The following is a 23,473-nucleotide window of genomic DNA, read 5'->3' as shown; positions in this document are numbered from 1 at the left end:
ATTTTTAAAATCTTTTAAAAATATACATAATATTTTCAAATCTTTCTAAAATTTATTCATCATTCATATCTTTTACCATTTTTCTTATAAACAATATAAATTTTTGTATATATTTTAGAATTTAATTTTTGATATATTATTAATATAAAATAATTTTATATATATATCTAATGTTATATCGATAAAAATAATTAATTTTCACATTAATTATATAAATAAATATTTAAAATATAGATAAAATTACACGATTAAATAAAATATTTTACATTGTGACCATTAAAATTAAAGTCTAGGATTAGCCTTAGTTATTTTTTACAACTCTATTAAAAAAAGTGTGCAAAAAGGAACTTGCTACTTATTTATGAGGATCTTTCTGAGTATATTGCGGAAAAGGACCAAATGACCAATCAGCCATGATCACAACTCACAAGGAAGTATACATCCACGTAAGTCAACCAATAAAAACTTGAGGCTTCAGCGGTTGGTGGGGTCCATCGCTATAAATTCGAGTTAGGGTTCAAGAAGTTGCTTAGGCAACACCAGAACTTTCCACGAACCGAGAATCTTCGCGAAGACCCGGCAACCCATAAATAAACTCCAGATTCTCGCGCTTTCCTTCTTCGCTAATCAATTTATCCATCTATCTCCCCTTACAATATTGCAATCTTCGTTTCGTTGCGCTCTGTCTCTTTGATCAAAATCAAAAGAGGGAAGGAAGAATAAAATAATAATGGATTCTTTTACTTCGTTCTTCGATTCTTCCCGAACCCGCTGGAGCTACGATGCTCTCAAGAACTTCCATCAGATCTCTCCCGTAGTTCAGAATCATCTCAAGCAGGTAGTTTGAATTCGATTTCATCGCTGACTACTACTAGTAATATTAGTGTATATGCTAGACATTGTTAATATGGATTCTTGGTAATTACATTTATCGTGGATTCTATTTTATACGGTAATTAAGAATAGATAAATAGATGGTGAATGTGTTCGTTAGATTATTGCGGATAAGTGAATTGGAATTCTGAGTTAGCCATGCATGATTGTGAGCAGAAATTCATGTTTCATCGCATTGGAAAATTTGAGAGAAGTTTATTTTGGTTATGTTGATCTCTGTGATGACATATTTATAGAACAATTTCATATGTAGCATATATATCGTCTTACATATAGTCAGAGATTGTTTGTGACGGATTGAGTGATGTAATTTGATTACAGGTTTATTTTACGCTATGTTGCGCTGTGGTTGCTTCAGCTGTTGGTGCTTACCTTCATGTGCTGTGGAATATTGGAGGTCTACTCACTGCTTTGGCTTCCATTGGAAGCTATGTGTGGTTGATGTCCACACCTCCTTTTGAAGAGGTATGATATATGATATGGATTTGGATATTCTCCTGTGGAATGAAGCTCTCTGCTCGTTTCTTGGTTTCTTTAATTTGTATCATTTGTTTGATATTCACTCTTTTGTGTTGTTGATGTTTTTAGCAAAAGAGGGTTACTTTGTTGATGGTTTCGGCCCTGTTTCAAGGTGCCTACATTGGACCTCTTATTGATCTGGCTATTCAAGTTGAACCAAGGTATGTCGCTGTGTATTTTTGTATTTGAATTTTACTGTACTATTTTCGGTTATAACTATGGATTTTTTATTATCTTGGCGTGAATCTTTGTCTTCTCTGCTGAATTTATAGCTTTAGTTGCTGCTGATTGTAATTTATTGTGCATGTATATTGGTGATGAGTTTTGTGATCACGTTCAATTTGTATGTACAATCAATTCAAGACAATAATATCTAATCATATGCTGCCACATAGGCCAAGATAGGTCCTTTTTTTATCTATTTTGGGTGGATGTGCTATCCAATAAATTGTCTATATTGTAGCGTATGGTTGAATGTCAATGTAAAATTTTGTTACAAGCTCAGTTCGTAGCAATTAAATTCTTTGTTGCCATCACTGCGAAATCCTAAATTTAAGATGAAATAGAGAACATTACATTGCGCGTCTTTCTTTCTTGTTTTTAAGTATTTGAATTAATGATTATTTTATTTTGGCTAATTTGATCTGGTCTTGATTCTAGTAGCATGCCATAGTCCATATTTAAGAATTACAGAGTAACACTTATAATTTTCAGAATTTACTATAGTTGAATTCTCTAACAGATCTTATTGTGCCAAAGTTGATGTATCTAGGTCTCTTTTGTCAAAAGATCCATTTATTGAAAGCAGTATAAGAAGTTAATCTCTGCTAACAATCTGAGTTATCTAATATCTGAACTTTTAATGCTTTTTAACCGTTGATTTTGTCATATTTTGTTTGCAGCCTTATCTTTACTGCGTTTGTGGGAACTTCCTTGGCCTTCGCATGTTTCTCAGCGGCAGCTTTGGTTGCAAAGCGTAGGGAGTACCTCTACCTTGGCGGCATGCTTTCTTCTGGGTTGTCTCTTCTTATGTGGCTGCATTTCGCTTCCTCCATCTTTGGTGGTTCGATAGCACTTTTTAAGTTTGAGGTAATGTAACTAAGCCATAATTCTTGTTAGCATATTGTGTTAGAGGACCAAAATATAACATACAAGTAAATCACTAAAAAACGGTCACTGAAAATGAGGACTGATGATGATTTTATTTAAGACTAAAAATGAAATATTATAGTCTTTTGATTCTTATAGTAAAATTATCAATCCCTGAGGCACCAATCTTTTACGGCATTAACTTTAAGATTAATGTAATGTTCGATTCTTGATATTTTTTATATTTTCTGATTGCCTTATTTGCAACTCCTGCAGTTGTATTTTGGACTCTTGGTATTTGTGGGTTACGTGATCGTAGATACCCAAGAAATAATTGAGAGGGCACACTTTGGTGATCTAGATTATGTGAAGCATGCCATGACTCTGTTTACTGATTTGGCTGCAATCTTTGTGCGGATTCTTGTTATAATGGTACTTTTTAGAGAAGATTTTACACCTTTTATTTGTGTTGCTTAAATGATTTGTATTTAGTATGATTGACGAACATTTTTCTTATGGTTTTGCAGTTGAAGAATTCGGTTGAGAAAAATGAGAAAAAGAACAAGAGGAGAGAGTGATTTTTCAGCTATCAGCTTTGATTGGCGTTTCGTTTGGTTGTTAAGTTTGTGTAGATAGATATACATAAAAGCAGTTGTCACAACGTTTTATCCACTTCAATTTGTATAAAGCATAGGTTTGAGCAGACAAAAATGTAAGAGCAGCTAGTTATCATGTGATCTTTATAGGCTCTTCCTTTTACTTGGTTGTTATGCGTCCTAAATAATGATTGGTTCCCTTGAATTAAATAAGAGATGGGCAGATTTTGGTAAGTGAAAGCGGAGAGCTTTAGGTCGTCTTCACTTTTCTTTTCTTATTGATATTTGCTGGGCTAGAGTTGGTCGGTTGCTCAACGAGTAACACTTTGTTTGGATGTTGGAAAGAAAATAAGAGGGAAAAAAATGAAAGGAAAAATTGAGTTATTTGTATGTTGTTTGGATGAATAGAAAATAGATGGAAAGAAAATAGAGAAAATTTTTCATTTAAAAGTGAGAAGAAAGAAAATTATAATAATATAAAATAAAGTATAAGTATTTTTATTTATTTATATTTTATTTTATTTTATAAATGTTATAAAATATTATAATTTTATATATTTAATTTAAATTACTTATCTAAAATATATAATGTTTAAATATAAACTTTTATTATAATAATATAAGGATAGCATTGGAAAAATAAAATTTTAGCATTTTTTTTCTTGTTTTCTTGCATGTGATGGAAAGAAAATCTTTCTGGTGGGATATGTACAAAATTTTTTTTTTATTTTTTTTAATAACTAAACAAAAGAAAATATTATTTTTTATTTATTTTTTTTATTTATTTTTTTTAATTTATTTTCTATCAAATCAAACATAGTTTAAATGTTTAAATGTTTTTGAAATTCAAATTATCTAATTTAATTCTTTACTTTAATAAATGAGCAATTGAATCTCTTAAATTTTAAAGTGTATTTTTGTCAGTCTCTTAAAAAAGAATCATTGATGATGTAGAATATTAAGTGTCAGGTTGACATTTTAATTATGGTGCCTATAATGTGGTGCCTATTTACTAAAAAAGGTTAAAAATTATTATTTTATGTAAAAGATATAAAAATAAATAATTTTTAAAAAATTAAAATTTACTACAAAAAGTAAGTTAGACAATATTTAGACAAAAATTTATAGCCACTATAAAATTGGCCTTTAATTATATGTTGGTGTGAAGATAAATTGATAGTATTTCAATTATATGTTGGTGTGGATAAAAATGGTTATGGTTCAAATTATATTAAAAATTGATTTATAATATTTAAATTAGTTTATTTTTAATTTATAAATTCTTAATTTGTAAATTTTTGCCTTCTCTTTTTTTTAATTCATTTTTTTTGCATATATGATGGGAGGATTTTATTTAGAAATAAAAAAAAATTATATTTTTTCAAAAATTATGTTTGAATTCCAATTCTTTAAATACGATTTTTTTTTTTGTTTAGAGCAAATTTTCTGAACTCTATAAAAATTACAGAGTTTGCCTAATTTTCGACGAACTTCTTTTAATTTTTTTCAATTCCACATTTTTAATCTATTATCATTATCTCTAAATAGTATATAGATATACAAACAGTAAATAAGAGTACACAAAAATACACAAACAACAAGTATGGCTTCTTCAAAAATTATTTATATTTTTAAAATTTCTTTCAAAATAAAATATGACTTATAATTAAAATTTTTTTGTTAAATATGGCTAATTCCGGTGTACTTGTTATTTTTGGAAACGATAATAATGGTTGCCATTGTTAAATATGGCTTATTTTTTTAATTTATAATTAAAAAAATTCTTGAAGAAGACATGTTTGTTGTTTATATATTTTTGTGTACTCCTATATACTGTTTGTAGATTTATATACTATTTGAAAATGATGATAATGGATTAAAAACGCGAGATTGAAAAAAATTAAAGGGAGTTAGGCGAACTTGCTCTACACAAAAAAAATCGTATTGGAGAAATTAAAGTTCAAAAATAATTTTTGAAAAAATATGAATTTTTTTATTTCTAAAAAAAATCCTATGATGGGAGCTAAAGGGAGAAGTCAAAGTAGATCAAATAAGAATAATTTTATTGAGAGATCTTATAGAAGGAATGAAATGCTACGCGCAAAGCACAATAGGAGAATAAGGATGCTGTATTTTGCAACTGCAACTACTTAACGATGGTAAAAAATTTTGGAAGATTATTTTATAATTGTCCAAATTATGAGATGAAATTATGTGTTTAAAGAAAATGAAACCATTAGATTCACTTATATTTTTTATTTTGTAGTATGTGATTTTTTCTGTTGGGCTGATGAATGTGAATCTGAGTGACTGATTCAAAAAATTTTGAAAGTGAAAGCATATATATATATAATATGATAATAATTTTTATAATTATACTGTAATATTGTAATATGTAAAATATGATTATTTTTTAAATTATCTAACCAACAAATTACTAAAGATCATTTTATTATGTTTTAGATTTTAAAATTTTGAAAAGTTTTAATAAGTCGAATATCACACCACCTAATGTATGATTTTAGAGGTAGATTTTTTATTTTTTCAACCAATCAAAGAGCTAAAATTACTATTCAATCTTATTTCAAACATGAAAATAGCTGCAAGAGTTGTCAATAACTTATATTAATTTGTTGGGGGGCAAAATTAGTTTTGTGTTAGGGACAACTAATCTATATTATCAAGAACTACTAAAAAATTTTCAAATTTTCAGTGGGCACTTGATCTCACTACTTCGAGGGTAGAGTTATCTTTAGATGTGATGAACTAGTTTGTGTGACATTCATTCCGTAAGAGGTTTTGTATTAATTTAGAAGACGATAAATTTAGAGAGTGATGTTAAGACTTTAAAAAAGCTTTTACAATTGCTTTTGGTGTTTATTTAGGTTTTAGATTGTTGAATTTTATAATTAATAAATGATAATTATGTAATCCAATCTTTAAATTTCTTAAGTGTTATGTAATTTATTGATGACATACAATGAATTGAAAGATTAAGTTTGTTTGCAGCACTATGAAACAAGTGCTGTTTGTGCTAAATCACAAAGTGTATAAGTATGATATCACAATCCAAAATTTCATAGGCTATAGTAACAACAAAATCATACAAATTTCAAAAATTACACCATAAAAAACATAACATTGTTTAATTATAGCAATTTTTCACATCTTTTCAAAAGATAACTGCACATTGTTCTACTTAGACTATTACAAATTATAAAAGGACATTATGAAGGGTATTTTGTTGGTGGCTTAAATTTTGGAGTTAAAATAAATTTCATGAAGGAGGTCAACTTTTCAGGAGTTGCTGCACTAATTTTTTGAATAGTCTCTCTTAAAATTTCAGTTGAATGTGAAGCAACAATAACAATAGTGGGTGCAATTGTCCTTTTTATAAAAAAATTGTTGCACTTTTTACTTTTAGTTTTTAAAATCCATTTCTTAACATTTCTTATAGTCTATATTCTATGATAGCAATAACAACAACAACATGAATTTAATAGCAGAGCTTGAAACAAAAATTTGAAGGGACCAAAATTTAACATAAAAATTTAATAATAATATTTATATTAAAATAAAATTTATAAATATAATTATTCTTTAAGTTTGTTATTAATAAGATAATAAATAAATAATTTTATAAATAAAAAATATAAAATAGTTTATAATGGTACTCTTCGAATTTTTAGTGACTTGAAATTTTCAATAATTGAATCAAAACTAAACTTTTTAACAATTTATAAAATTTATTTAATTTTTTTATCAATTTATACAAATACAATATATAATATTAATATTTATTGAATATTCTAATTTTTTTATCATATAAAAAATGAAATTAAATAAACAGTAAAATATAAAATAATATTAAATTAAATTAAATAAAAATACCTAAATTTTTATATTTGAACCTAAATGCTTTAAGTCATAGTAAAGTATGTGAATCAACTGAATTATTTTTTATTTTTTAAAAAAATATTATTAATTTTTTATAAAAAAATTGGGAGAGGGGGACTATGATTCCATTGTCTAAACTAAACTTCGTCCCCTGTATAAATGTTAATAATAATAATAATATTAATCCTCATCATGAATAGGAATGCCAATAATAATAATAATAATAATAATAATAATAATAATAATAATAATAATAATAATAATTACCTGAGTTGGGATTTTTTGTTTAGCAACTTGACCCTTCAGCAGTTTCTTTGTGCTTGGACTTTAGCTTGTCTCCTTTAGCATCAGCTTCATGATGAACTAAAAATTTGATACACTCAAATATCGACAAGTATACTAAATCGCTCCAAGTAATATCACAATAATCAAGCAACTTTTGAATCTTCTAATCAGATTAATTCGAATCTTGACAAGAGGATGTAAATTTTGAAGTTGAATCTTGAAATAGCAAGGAACAATGAAGAAGAGTGTTTGATTGTGAATGAGAGAATGTTTATGAAATTGAGAAAGTAATCAATGAATGAGATGTTAAAAGGTTTGAGAGATGTTTAACCTTTAGAAAAAGTAATGCTTATGTTTATTTACTTTGACTCATACAAAAATATTTTCATGAAAAATCATATATAATAAAATTTTAATTCCTTGAAAATTCAAATTTTCTTAACTTAACTAATCGTCAATTCTTTGGTCAATTAACTAAGAGAAAAGGTTAAGCACAATTCTGACTTAACGCCGCACAACTTTTAAAATACTATTCCTACTCAAGTTGAAAATTATGACAAAGAGTTTTAAGTTAATTCCTAAAATATTTTCTAATACTTCTAACCATTAAAGATGAAGAACGAGACTCAATATTAAAAAAAATATTAATGCATTAATCAAAATAAAGAAAACACTTACATTACCAATCCATAAAATCAAATAGAGCTCCTAATCTTTAACAAGAGAGGTTTAGTTACTCATGATAAAGAAAATAGCCTAAAGCTAATGAGATGCTGGATTAATCTAGTTATGATCCTCTGATTCCCTTATTCTGTGAACCATACGTTCACTTATTTATATCCTAACTTCTATCCTAGAATTCAAATTCAAAAACTAAATCTAATCTTTTTTTTTGAAGGATAAGATAGATAAAAACAACAATTCAAATATAATCTAAAATTAAATCTTAACAACTAAATCTTTTCTTTTTAGAAGAAGTTCATGCTAACTAATAATTCAAATCTTGAATCTTAAGATTGAATTTAGAGCTTCCTGGGAGCAGATATGGACTTGGCGCTGGACTTGATCCACTAACACCTAACTTGGATACAATTTTAGGCCACCGGGAGTGAAAAAATCACTTGAATGTGGGCTCCAAGAGTTGGCACTGGACGCTCATTTTGTGGTCTTCATTGGGGCCAGGCTTGAATGTCGGAAGTAGGGTGCCAACACTCGAGCACCATCGAAGAAGCCCGATAAATTCATATTTTACGACTATTGTTGGCTTGAAAATAGTTGATTTTATCAACTTACCTTGCATTTATTACTTGAAATTGCATGTTTTATGAATCTCTTCCTAATTGTGCTTAATTATGAAAAATATATTTTTTTATGCTTAAAATGTTCAATTTTAATTCACTTTTCTCTCATTCGATGCCTTGATATGTTTGTTTGAGTGATTTAAGGTTTTAAAGGCAAGAATGATTTGAAAAAATGGAGAAAAAGCATGCAAAATTGGAGAAATCAGGAAGAAATGAACTTTTAGAAATCTGCCCAGTTTTGCGTACGCATGACTCATGTGTACGCATCTTTTGGAAAATCGCCAATTTCCGCATACTCATCTCTCATGCGTATGTATCTTTTTCAAATCGTGTGTACGCATCGTAAATGCATATTTATGACTTGCTGCACGTGATTCACTTAAATGAACAGGTGAGTCATGATTTTAGGTCAATTTTGGACCTAATCCAACTCATTTTTGAAGTATTTGAAGCATAGACCAAGGGAGGATCAACCAGGTAGTGTTAGAATAGTTTTAGTATAGGTTTTTTTTTATCATGTTTTGGGATATAATTCTAGAGAGAGAAGCTCCAATTTCTCTCTAAAATTTAGGGTTTCTTAGTTTAATTTCTCCTTAGTTTAGGTTTTAATTATTGTTTTTAGTTTTCTTGAGCAAGTAAATCCTAAGGGTGTTTAAACACCCGATACCTTGAACCAACTGGTTCGGGAGTGTCGATTGAAAGATTAATTTAAAAGCCGCCTTGAGATAAAATTCTTAGAGGCAAAGCCAAGTGCAATCACCTCAAAAATAAAAGGATTAAGAAAAGAAAACAATTATCACAAGAAGAAAAAGAAAGAAGAAATGCTGTCTTTGAGGTGAAAATGTATAAAGAGACCTCTATAATATCATTCGAATGAATTTTCTAAGCTCTAAGACTTTCAAGTATAAGAACTAACAAGTATTGGAATTCATGCATAAGCATATGATTAAGTTCACCCCATTATCTCTTGATCATGTCACTTAATTAGACTTCAAGCAATTATTCAACACAATTCAATCAAGGAAATCTTTTGTGCATAGTTCTTGCCTTGTTTGGGGACAAACAAGATCTTAAGTTTGGTGTTGTGATGCATGAGCATATTTAGTTATTTTTAGTCATTCTTTCTTTGAATAAAGTTAGTGATCTCTTGTTTTTTATTAAGATTTTCATGCTTTTAATCAATGTTTGTTGAATTTTCCTTCTTTGAAAAAAGTTAGTGAATTCCTGATGTTAATTGTGATTTTTGTGCTTTAATCAATATTTCTTGGAGTTGCTTTGTGCTTTGATATGTTTAGGGAGTTGTTGAAAGATTTAAGGCAAGAACAAATGAGGACAAGGACAATCAAAGAAGCCTTTGAGAGAATCAAGGAAGGTGGTATGCAAGAGGAAGCACACTCCCAAGAAAGCAAAGGTTGGAAAAAGTGCAAGGAAGTTCAAAGAGAAATTGCAACACTGACCTCTTCATACTCCAACAAGGATAACTTGGGCTAGAGACGTCCAAATGAAGCAGTTTTAACCGCATTAGAAAGATAACTTCCATATCTTTCCAATGACATATGTTGGTCCATAGTGGATGCTGAATTTGAGGGTACAAATTACCATTCTTTTTCCACACGCCACTCTTGGCGTATTGTATGCCAAAACAATGACCCCCTCATATTCCAACGATCATAACTTGAGTTTTAAAGGTCCAAATGAAACGCATTCAGTGGCATTAGAAAGCTAACATCCAGAATTTTCCAAAGATAGATAATAGTATATGGTGGATGTTCCGTTTCGGCCACGAACAATGAGCATCTTTATATCCCCAAATTATGAGGCGCCCCATATGCCACTCAAATAGCGCCCCATATGCCTTTGAAAGTGTACACCTCCCAGCAAGGTAGAGAAAATCGAGATTTTACGTAAAATCAAAAAAGTAAATTAAGTACGTAAAACGTAAAATCTTAACAAGATTTAAATCATAAAATTGTCAGACCTAGTACAAATTTTGTAAAATCGAATGACTCATTTAAAATCGTAACATCGAAAGATTTTAAGAGTTAAATCAAGATTCTAGCTACTATGCCTCCTAGGGACCTCAAATTGGTGTTTTTTATGCCACAACCTTGGCATTTTGTATGCCAAATCATAGGCAACTCCTAGGGGCTTCAATCAAGCTCCAAATTGGTGTCTTATACGCCACACTTATGGAGTTTCATACGCCACCAAGATCCAGAACGTCCTGGGACTTATTTTAACCTTCAAAGTGGCGCCCGATACACCACTTCCTTGGTGCTTCATACGCCAATACATGCACCTTGTAACACCCCAATTACCCTAACCTTTACCTCTAGCCGTAAAGCAAAGGTTAATTAGAGGTTACGACAATTCTAAGGCTTACACACACACACACAGATATATATATATATATATATATATATATATATATATATATATATATATATATATATATATATATATATATATATATAAGGAAATAATATAATTCTAGGAGCCGGATGAAGGATTAAAGCTCAAAGTCGCATAATGCGGAATTACATACGTGAAGCGTTCGCACATGGTAACTAAACGCATAAGATACAAGGTATAGGTATAAGAGAATAAAACATATATATAAATATAAGAATATAATAATCATAGAGAACTAGCCGCAGCTTGCAGAGTTTAAGCCGACTAGTTACAAATAGACAGATACATAGTTTTAGAATTAAAACAACTTATACAACCTATCTCTCATATAAGCCTCTAAGGCCATAAAGATAAATATACAAAAGGTGAGAGAATGCTATGACGAAAGTAAAAAAGAAATAAACAAGGAATGAACCATACTCCGCTCTATCACTATGTCTGCAATCTCACTGAAGTAGATTACGTCCTACATCTGAAAAATAACAACAAAGTATGGAATGAGAACCGGAGGTTCTCAGTATGGTAACAGTGCCCAATGATGTAAGATGTAAGGCCCCGGAACGCCGAAGGCAATCCTAAAACTTCACATCGCATACGAGTATTCAAGCTTAGTACAAAATAAATAAATAAAGAACTTTAACCATAAACCAGGGTTATCTAAACTTAGGGGGATTCTAACAATTACTAATTACACCGATGTATCCCGCAACCTTTACCAACCTAACCTCCGTGCGATCTCATCGCCACCACCTTCCTAACCTCCTCAGTACCAGACAAATCACAATTAATGCAAACAAGTAAAACACGTGTAATATACATGTACAACAAGTAATTTAAGAAGCAACTAGGTATATTATACAATTAGGCAAACCCAAGTAGTCAAAGCAAGCAAGCACATAAGAGATGCATATGATGAATGTCTATCCTATTGGCTCGTGATATCACTTGTCGGTCCGTAAATGTCAACCCGACACATCCTCTCAGATGTAGCCTTTTCAGCCATGTCAGAGATATAGTGCCCTGCACACTCCTGCAGTCTGCTGCGTCAGGGATATAGGCCCCGCACACTTCCTGCAGCAGAGAAGCAACCATCCACAAACAATTCATGTAGCAGAACAATCTGCCATGCTGGGGTTATGGGCCCCGTACACTCTCAACATTCAACAAATCATGCGACAGAATCATCTGCCACGCCGGAGATATAGGGTCCGCACACTCTCAACAACAACCAGTCATGCAGCAACACATTCTACTACACCAGGGATATAGGCCCCCACACTTCCATATAAACCATCAATTCATCACTATAACTCCGAGTTCCCGACTCATCTCAACCACTATCCATCAACCACAAATCATCACCATCATCACCATTTCTCATCTCAAATCTCTTTCATCAATATACACTCATGCAGCAGAGAAATCTGCTACGCCAGGGATATGGGCCCTGCACACTTTCCTTCCATGTCCACCAGCTCATACTAGCCATCATTGGTTCTTAATTCCATTCCGAACTCATTAGTTCATCATCTTCTCAATTCACTACCAACAATCACCAAGTTCACTACCCTTCCTTCTCAACACCAACTTTGAATTATCATAACTTCCTCTATAAAATTTTAAATTTTGCAAACTTTATATCAAATTGAAGGGTTTTCAATAATCTTTAATTCTAATCTAAATTCAACAAATTTTGAAAACCGAGGCAAAAGTTATGATCAGACAAAGTTTACCAAAAATCCATTTTTATCCAAAATCTCACAAACTCAATTTTAACCAACTTTTCATTCAAAACCAAATCAAAACCTACCCAATCATCATAAACCACTACCACACACAACACATTACCTCTTCATATCATTCTCCTCAATTTCACTTAAATTGCTCAACCATTATACCATATCTCACTACCAAATCCGTAATTTCCTACTTAATCATAAATCCACACTCATAAACATAATCAATCAACAACAACCTCAACTACCAAAACAAAACCTCATAAATTCCAAAAATCATTATCAAACTCTATCCATCATTAACCAAATCCATCATAAAGCTCATCAACACCAATGATACCCAACAATCCTCAACAACCACAAAATCACATCAATATATGTTATCAAACATCATAATCATCAATATCCTTTATTCCAACCCACCATAAATATTTTACATTAACTCATCACCTTAATTTCTCAAAATTCTCAATACCCATTGATGATCGGACTCTTGTGTGGTCTAGAATTTTACAATAAACTCTCGTTGCAAGTATAGCTCCTAGACCAACAAGGGATCCTTTCATACAAAAGATTATTTGTCACAAGTAACAAAATCCCTAAAAAGTAATAACTAAAGTATTCAAACCTCGGGTCTTCTCTCAAAGAATTGCAGGGAAGTGTTCTTATTATTGGTTGTGAGTTTTCTGAGAAATTTTGGAATTGAGGAATGGAAAAATAAATGATAATAAATAAAAGCAATGAAAATTAACGAGAGGTTTATATAATTAAAATAAAAAGCATTGACTAGGAGAAGATTAATCGAAAGTTCTATCCTTGTTGGATTTCCCAAGATTAATAGTAATAGGTTGTTGTTTCTACTTAGTTAACCCTTAACGAATGGAGGAAAGTCAAGTAGTTGAGCTGACCTCATTTCACAAGTCCTAATCCTCTCCCTTGAGAAAGATTAGCGTTAGTGACTAGAGAGACAGCCAACAATAAACCCAATTACAATTTAACTCTTGAGTCTTTCAACTCAAGGGTCTCCAAATATTAATCTAACTCAATTTAACTCTTGAGTCTTCCAACTCAAGGGTCTCCAAATATTAATCTAACTCCAAAGTCAAGTTGAGAGCCTACTCCATTGACATGGATTCCATGTTCGCATACATGTAAAGGGAGTAGAAAGAAGACATAATAATCAAATTAATTAGAATGGAAGTGAGAATAATCAACGGATAAAGAAATTAAATAGAAAAGTATCTTTTGCAATAATAAATTTCAAAATTAAAGATATCCATATGTAACTCTGAATAGGGTAAATGGGAAATTAAAAGAGCAAGGAAATAGAAAACAAACTAGAATGATAAAAACTTCACGGAGGTAGTAACTCTGTCAATATCCAACTCAAAAGTATAAAACTAGGAATCTTAAAACTTAGAGTCTAGAGACTACATCTAAAACCTCAAATTGTGAATAATGAGAAGTTGTCTCCCATCCTACCCCACTCCCAGCCTCTAATCTGTATTTTTCGAGTTTGAAACTGGGCCGAAACAGCCCAGAAATCGCCGGGATACGTACAGGTCGCTGGTTTTTTCGCCAATACATGCATGCGCATGATGCACGCATGCGCGTCACTTCTTTGCATGGCAACCATGACAAATTATATATCATTTCGAAGCCCCCGATGTTAGCTTTCCAACGCAACTGAAACTGCCTCATTTGGACCTCTGTAGCTCAATTTATAATTGATTGAATGCAAAGAGGTCAGGCTTGACAGCTTTGTGATTCCTTCAATTTCCTGTATTCCTTCCACTTTTGCATGCTTTCTTTCCATCTTCTAAGCCATTCCTGCCCTATAAAACCTGAAAACACTTAACACCCATATCACGGCATCTAATGGTAATAAGAGAGGATTAAAAATAGTGAATTAAAGGCCAACAAAGCATGTTTTCAATCATAGCACAAAATCAGGAAGGAAAGTGTGAAACATGCGAACTCTATGAATAAATGTGAGATTAGTGAATAAAATCCACTCAATTAAGCATAAGATGTACCACGAATTAGTGGTGCATCAACCATCAATATAAATAATCATCATCAATACTCATCAACATTAACAATCTCCAACAATCATCATCATCCACAAAATTCCATACACCAACAATTAACATCAATTCACATATGATTACTCATACACTCACAACATCTAATCCTATCTTAGGGTCAACTAGCCTAAGTATCCATGAATATTACATATTACATAAAAGAAACCAAAACTATACCTTGGCCGATTTCCAATATGCTCAAACACCAAACTTGATTCCAATCAAGCTTCCACCAAGCTCCAAACCATCAAAGCCAAACCAAAAGCCACCACCAACTCCAAAGACAAGCTTCATATATACAACTGACGTTAGGATTTTTGCTAGTAAATAATTTTGTAAAAATATAGTCGCGTTATGAGTATAGATTCTAAAGCAACAGAAAATCCCTTCGTACAAACGTTTTGGTTGTCACAAGTAACCAAACCCAATAAATTTATAAACCGAAGTATTCAAACCTCGGGTCATCTTCTCAAGGAATTGCAGGGAAGTATGATTTATTATTGGTTATAGAAAAACAGTGTTTGGGTTTGAAAAAGGTTTTAAGCAAGAGAAATAGATTGCAAGAATTAATAAATTAATAACTAATAAAACTCTTGACAAGGTATGAAAACTGGAAGTCCTATCCCAGTTATCCTTATCAATTGTGATGAGAATTGGATTTTTCTCCCACTAAGTTAACCTCTAACTATGAAGGTAAGTCAAGTGGATGGAATAAGTTTGGTTCCTCAAGTCCTAGTCTTTCCTTGGAAAAGGCTAGAGTTATTGGAACTCGAGTTAATTCTTGAAGAATTCCAATTTTCAGTAGACATTGAGTTTAACAACTCAAGAGTTACCAATTAATCAATTAAAGCCAAGAACATAAAAAGATAAATTAAAATCATAAATATCCGAAATACCTCAAATTATATTGAATGAAGATGTCAATTCTAACATGGACAATATTCATAAGCCAATCGGGCAACATAAATCAAACACAAATAAAAGCTTCATAGTAAACAAAAATAGAAGAGAAACATAAATTATTGAACCTGGTATGAAGAAACAATCCTAATCCTAAATCCTAAGAGAGAGGAGAGAACCTCTCTCTCTAAAAACTACATCTAAAACCTAAAATTGTGAGTAATGATTGAATGATCTGATTCTGCTCCACACCCAGCCTCTAATCGGTATTTTCTGGGCCGAAAACTGGGTCAAAAACAGTACAGAAGTCACTCCCAGCGCTTTCTGGTCCGTATAGGTCGCAGCAAAGTGACGCGGAGGCGTCGTCCACGCGTTCGCGTGGATTGAAGTTCGCAGATGCGACGCGGGTGCATCATCTACGCGTTCACATCGCCTAACTTTGAGGAAACTATGGCAAATTATATATCGTTCAAAGCCCCAGATGTTAGCTTTCCAACGCAACTAGAACCGCATCATTTGGACCTCTATAGCTAAAGTTATGGTCGTTTTGGTGCAAGAGGGTCAGGCTGATAGCTTTGCAATTACTTCAACTTCTCGTATTCCTTCCACTTTTGCATGCTTCCTTTCCATCCTCTGAGCCATTCATGCCCTGTTATCCCTGAAATCACTTAACACACATATCACAACATCTAATGGTAATAAGAGAGGATTAATATTAGCAAATATAAGGCCAAAGAAGCATGTTTTCAATCATAGCACAAAATCAGGAAGGAGAATGTAAACCCATGCATTTTGTATGAATAAGTGTATGAAAGATTGATAAAATCCACACAATTAAGCACAAGACAAACCATAAAATAGTGGTTTATCAACCTCCCCACACTTAAACATTAGCATGTCCTCATGCTAAGCTCAAGAGAAGCTATAAAGGAGTGAAGATGAATGATAGAATATATGAAATGCAACTTATCTATATGAATGCAACTACATGCAAAGATGATTCTACTTACTTGGTGAAAAAGTAAATAAATCTTTCAAGAACAAATATGAACTGGATTTCACTAATTCAAATCACAAAATACAATACAAATAACTTGCAAGAAGAAGATAGCTCCTGAAAGCAGGGAACATAGAATTAAGCACTGAACCCTTACTGGTAGTGTATATCATTCTAACTCTCAAGTGTCTAGGGTCAATTCTCTCAATTCTCTACTAATCTTGCTTTCTATAGCTTGCTCTTCATCTAAAAATCAACAAAAATTTAATGCACCAATACACAAATCAAGAGGTCTTTTAAGGGTTGTAATGGGGTTAGGTTCAAGGTAGGATTGTATTTGGGAAAGTGGACTAAAATCTGAATCCTTAATTAACACAAACTTTCCATTTAATTAACATAAACTTAAGACAATCCATTTAATTAAAATACAAAATTTAACTTTCCATTAACTGTGTTTTCCATATATTCATGCATCCTAAATTTGAGTTCAGTACATATGCATTGATACCAACACTTACTTTGGGGCATTTTGTCCCCTTTTATTATTTGCTTTTTTTCTTTTCTTTTTCACTTTTTTTTCTTTTTTTCTTTTTTTCTTTTATTCTTCTCAATGCATATGATTAAAGTATTGAATGCAATAATATGTGCTCAAATATTATTTTGCACATTTTCACACAAAGTCTAGCATACTCAATTTCCAAACCAAACGTTTCCAAACCCACTTTCCCCACACTTAATTCATGAGCACTTTCACTAGTCTAAGCAAATCAAGGATTCAAATTAAGGACATTATTATTTTTCGCTTAGAGTTAGTGATGAGCTAAAGTAAAGAACAAAGGGGTATAATAGGCTCAACATTGGTTTGCAAAGGATAATGAAAGGGTAAGGCCATATGGGTATGTAAGCTCAGTGAAATAAGGCTTCAATCATATAAGTGCATGCATACATCAAACAATAGAAATATAGAATTAAGCAAGACAAAGATCACAATTTTAGAGAGAAAAACACAAAAAAATATAATATATTGGTTGATAAAATGCAACCAATCAAATAGGCTCAAAATCTCACTGGTTTTGTGTGTTCGAGCTCTAAACCATGTTCTAATATAATATTTATTCAAACAAGTTTTTCAAAAATTTTAATTCAAATTAGTGAAATGCTATAAAAATTTTCTTGAAAAAGAAAATGTTACTTCAACCAAGTGCTAAAATATGCACAAAATAAAACAGACATGCAATCAAACATGCAAATGCAACAATGAAAAACAAAAATTGGTGTTGAAAAGGGACTAACTAACCCGTGGAGATCGGTATCGACCTCCCCACACTTAAAAATTGCACCGTCCTCGGTGCATGTAAAGATGTGCAGGTGGGCGGGGGTTGTGGTTCCTCAGCCGGTGCTCGTTGTAGAGTCTTTCTCTTTACTCTTCCTGGTGGCCATCCTGAAAAAGGGAGAAGAGAAAGGGACATGAAGTCAAAGGGATAGAGCAAGGGAGAGGGCAGTACTAGTAAGAATCATGCCAAAATAAAGAAGAATGTCGTTAACACATGGTCGCGATTCCATTAAATTAGGACATCAATGGAAGCATAGCATGATAAATTAAGGAAATTAAATGCAAGATGTTTATTGGCATGCTGGCAAAGGCATGTGTAGCGTAAATCAAGCATTAAAAGCCTTAATGTATTATTAGTCCTGAGAAACTAACAATAACGTTTGTATTGACAATTATATTTAATTAATAAAATATTGAAAAGGGTTTTATGAAAAATAGGCATTAGAGTAGAAGGATAGAATAATTAAGAATGCACAATGCCATATGGGCTTTTTCACAAACACAAAGCATGCATATTAAATAAGGTATAGAAAGTATTAAATTGAACATGCAAGCACCCTTAAAAAAAATAATATATAATTGTCAAGCAATTTCTTAACAATCCACAAGAAAAATAATGACCCAAATAAATTTCTAACACCAATTGAAAGGAAAAAAGAAGAAAAAGAAAGGAAGGAAGAAAGAAATAAGAAGGGAAAGAAAAGATTTAGATTTGGGGAAGAAAAGATAAGATATTTAGCTGATTTGGATAAGTTGTGCGGCGGAGGCGACGCGAGTGCATGGAGCACGCGATCGCGTGGGTCGCACTTTGATGAAGTGACGCTAACACGTGTGGCATGCGGACGCGTGACTCGATATGTGCTAGGGGCGCGAGTGTAGCCTCGTGTTCGCACAACTCTCTGTTTAAATGCATTTTGCCAAAAATCTGGGTGGCGCGGTCGCGTGGGGGACGCGATTGCGTGGATGGCCTATTTTGAAAAATAACGGGTACGCGTGGGGCACGCGTTCGCGTGGTAGGGCTTGTGCTTCTAGTACGAGTCCAGCCCGATTCCAGCTCAACTTTCGGCCATACACCCTTTTTACGTCGATTTTGAGACACGCGTTCGCATGGGTGACGCGGACGTGTGGGAGGCATTTTTCCCACATGACGCGGACGCGTCAGCGACGTGGTCATGTGGACCAATTTGTGCCAAAGGCACGCCTCCAGACGCTTTCGCGTGACTCTCTGTTCACTTTTCTTTTCATCCCAACACACATATGACACGGACGCGTCAGCGACACTGTCGCGTCGCGTGCAAAATTTTTTTTTATTTTTCTTTTCTAATAGATGCAAAAATGCAGAATGCAATGCTAATATGAATGTTATGCATGTTTCCAGGTCCAATCAAAACTCAAAAACAAACAAAACAGACTAGAATTAAAACTGAAAAGGGACAATTATACCATGGTGGGTTGTCTCCCACCTAGCACTTTTAGTTAAAGTCCTTAATTTGGACATTCTAGTGAGCTCCTTGTTATGGTAGCTTGTGCTTGTATTCATCCAAGTATCTCCACCATTGTTTGGAATTCCCACAGCCTCCGGGATCCCAAACTAGGCGCAAAAAGCCTTCAAGCAAGCTAAAGCAAGTGACAAGGCCCCACGAGTATTGATTTCTAGATTGAATTCCGGGGTCCCAAACTTTGCTTTTGCACCCATCTTCTTGTTGATCATTAGTGTTCCAACCGGGTGGCAGGCAATCTGAATTCTCACTAAAGCGGCCAAACAACTTCGTAGATCCATTCAGTTGAGCTTTACACTAACCTTTGCGTTTAAATTTTGAGCACACAACCATGTTGAACCTTGCAGGACAACTCTTACCACTAACCATCTTCCTCTTACTCTTGATTCCACAGAGAGCTCTAAGTTGACCATCCGTCTCCAGTAGCCCATATTCAAGTGGGAAAGTAAAGGTCAAGGATAAGAATTTTACCCACTTGAATGTTGTGTTGGACGGTAATGGCCTTGGGAGAGGTGTTTCTAATGATCTTGCAAGCTCCACTCCCTTGTGCTTTACTTTGACAACTTCCACCTCTTTGCAATCTCCTTCAATATCAACCTCTTCTTCTTGGTAGATTTCTTCCAATTCAATCTTTGCTTCATTATTCACCAAGGGCTTGGGAGGTTGTGCTTCTTCTTCTTTCATCTCCATGTCAATTCCAATGGGAGAGGATTCAAATGTAGATAAGAATTCATTAATGATTGAATCCATCTCTTGATCATCCCCTTTAAAGTCTTCAACCATGATATGCCTTGGAGGTTGTACACACTCCTAAACATTAGTTTGAAACTTCTTTGAAGGAGGCTCTATAACTTGACTTTTCCAAGGAGGTTCAACATCTCCTAAGTCTTGAACCACTGCCTCCTCTTCTTCTTTAATAATTCCGGCTTCCTCCACTTGTTCCAATACCAAATCGTGCTGCTCACTATCCACCGGAGTGCCTAACTTCTCCTTCCTGCTACGTTCTTCAGTAGATTCTCCACATGAAGCCATGGGGGTTCTTTGAATGTCCGAACGTCGGAAAGGTAATCGATTTATTGCTTGATCCAGGTGTTTAAGTATGAAATCATATTCATCCTTGATGATTTCCTGTTCAACTATTTCTTAATCTTCAAGTACAAAATCCTCCTTGTTGTCTTCCTTCACTAGTTCTTCAACCGCGCTGTCAACTTCAAGGGTCTCTACTACCTTCACCTTTAGTGCCTCCTCTAGCTCCTTATGAAGTATGGATTCGCGAAGATGATCCTCTCTCTCTTGTTCCATGTCAATAGTATCAGTGGGATCATGTTGCTCTTGGATTGATGGATGTTGGTGCTCTTCCATGGATGGTGGTGATGGGATTGGTGGATCATTATGTGGTTGAGATGTAAGTGCATTGGAGCTTGAGGGTTGAATATTGGGGGTAGAGGGTTGGTCCATGCCGGATATAAGTGCTTGAAGAGTAGAGGTGAGACTAGTGATAGAGGTAAGTGTGCTCTCCATGGAGGTTTGGGGGCGGGTATGAGGGTTCATTTGTTGGGAGAAAAGGCTCATAACACGGAGGTGGTTCCTCTTGATAAGGATATGGAGATGTTGTATATTGAGGTGGTGGTTCTGGGTATGGTTCATATGGTGGTTGGTGTAATGAATAAGGATTGGGGTCATATGGAGGTGAATGGTGGAAAGGGGCTTGTGAGTGTGGTGGTTCAAAGTTATGTTGTGAGGATGGTCTCTGAGCATACGGTGGGGCTTGTTGGTAGCTACTAGGCGGTCCACCATATCTATCAGCTTGGTATGCATTGTAGAATGGTCTTTGTCTGTGATATCTAAGATTGTGTTGTTGCCTAAAGGGGTGATCAGATCCTCTTGGCTCCATCCATCTTTGATTGCTTAGACCTTGATGCATAGTCCTGTTATAGCTTCCATTCCTTGCAACAAAAGTAGAACCAAACTCAAAGCGAAAGGGGTGAGAATTCATAGTAGCTATCAGAAAGAAGAGGGAAGAGAAGAAACAAATAAACAAGTAAAAGAAAAATATTTACAATAACCAATAGTAAGGCACACGTTTGTAATTCCCCGGCAATGGCTCCATTTTGACATTAGGATTTTTGCTAGTAAGGAATTTTGTAAAAATATAGTCGCATTGTGAGTATAGATTCTAACCCAACAGAAAATCCCTTCGTACAAACGTTTTGGTTGTCACAAGTAACAAAACCCAATAAATTTATAAATCGAAGTATTCAAACATCGGGTCATCTTCTCAAAGAATTGTAGGGAAGTATGATTTATTATTGGTTATGGAAAAACAGTGTTTGGGTTTGTAAATGGTTTTAAGCAAGAGAAATAGATTGCAAGAATTAATAAATTAATAACTAATAAAACTCTTGGCAAGGTATGAAAACTGGAAGTCCTATCCCAGTTATCCTTATCAATTGTGATGAGAATTGGAGTTTTCTCCCACTAAGTTAACATCTAACTATGAAGGTAAGTAAAGTGGATGGAATAAATTTGGTTCCTCAGGTCCTAGTCTTTCCTTGGAAAAGGCTAGAGTTATTAGAACTCGAGTTAATTCTTGAGGAATTCCAATTTTCAGTCGACAATGAGTTTGACAACTCAAGAGTTACCAATTAATCAATTAAAGCCAAGAATATAAAAAGCTAAATTGAAATCATAAATATCCGGAATACCTCAAATTATATTGAATGAAGATGTCAATTCTAACATGGACAATATTCATAAGCCAATCGGACAACATAAATCAAACACAAATAAAAGCTTCAGAGTAAACAAAAATAGAAGAGAAACATAAATTATTAAACCTGGTATGAAGAAACAATCCTAATCCTAATAGAAATCCTAATCCTAAATCCTAAGAGAGAGGAGAGAACCTCTCTCTCTAAAAACTACATCTAAAACCTAAAATTGTGAGTAATGATTGAATGATCTGATTCTGCTCCCCACCCAGCCTCTAATTGGTATTTTCTGGGCCGAGAACTGAGTCAAAAACAGCCCAAAAGACACTCCCAGTGCTTTCTGGTCCGTACAGGTCGCGGCAAAGTGACGCGGAGGCGTCGTCCACGCGTTTGCGTGGATTGAAGTTCGCAGATGCGATGCGGGCGCGTCATCCACGCGTTTGCGTCACCTAACTTTGAGGCAGCTATGGCAAATTATATATCGTTGCGAAGCCCCGGATGTTAGCTTTCCAACGCAATTAGAACTGCATCATTTGGACCTTAGTAGCTCATGGTATGGTCGTTTTTGTGCAAGAGGGTTGGGCTGACAGCTTTGCAATTTCTTCAACTTCTTGTATTCCTTCCACTTTTGCATGCTTCCTTTCCATCCTCTGAGCCATTCATGCCCTGTAATCCCTGAAATCACTTAACACATATATCACGGCATCTAATGGTAATAAGAGAGGATTAATATTAGCAAATATAAGGCCAAAGAAGCATGTTTTCAATCATAGCACAAAATCAGGAAGGAGAATGTAAACCCATGCATTTTGTATGAATAAGTGTATGAAAGATTGATAAAATCCATTCAATTAAGCACAAGACAAACCATAAAATAGTGATTTATCAACCTCCCCACACTTAAACATTAGCATGTCCTCATGCTAAGCTCAAGAGAAGCTATAAAGGAGTGAAGATGAATGATAGAATGTATGAAATGCAACCTATCTATATGAATGCAACTACATGCAAAGATGATTCTACCAACTTGGTGAAAAAGTAAATAAATCTTTCAAGAACAAATATGAACTGGATTTCACTAATTCAAATCACAAAATACAATACAAATAACTTGCAAGAAGAAGATAGCTCATGAAAGCAGGGAACATAGAATTAAGCACTGAACCCTTACTGGTAGTGTATATCATTCTAACTCTCAAGTGTCTAGGGTCAATTCT

The 23,473-nt window shown here is 33.5% G+C and overlaps 1 protein-coding gene across 1 annotated transcript; it reads left to right on the top strand.

The window, feature by feature from the left end:
- Positions 1-379: 379 nt before the first annotated feature.
- On the top strand, positions 380-3,332 carry LOC112802210 (bax inhibitor 1). The gene is made up of 6 exons (XM_025845315.3): positions 380-838; positions 1,216-1,359; positions 1,483-1,574; positions 2,316-2,502; positions 2,779-2,934; positions 3,030-3,332. The coding sequence occupies exons 1-6, from the start codon at positions 731-733 to the stop codon at positions 3,078-3,080; spliced, it is 738 nt and encodes a 245-aa protein (XP_025701100.1). The 5' UTR covers positions 380-730; the 3' UTR covers positions 3,081-3,332.
- Positions 3,333-23,473: the final 20,141 nt, after the last annotated feature.

The sequence above is a fragment of the Arachis hypogaea genome, chromosome 1 (genome assembly GCF_003086295.3).
Source record: "Arachis hypogaea cultivar Tifrunner chromosome 1, arahy.Tifrunner.gnm2.J5K5, whole genome shotgun sequence".
Classification (NCBI taxonomy): Eukaryota; Viridiplantae; Streptophyta; class Magnoliopsida; order Fabales; family Fabaceae; genus Arachis; species Arachis hypogaea.
The sequence above is the reverse complement of the archived record's forward strand: the minus strand, read 5'-3'. Positions and strand labels throughout refer to the sequence as shown.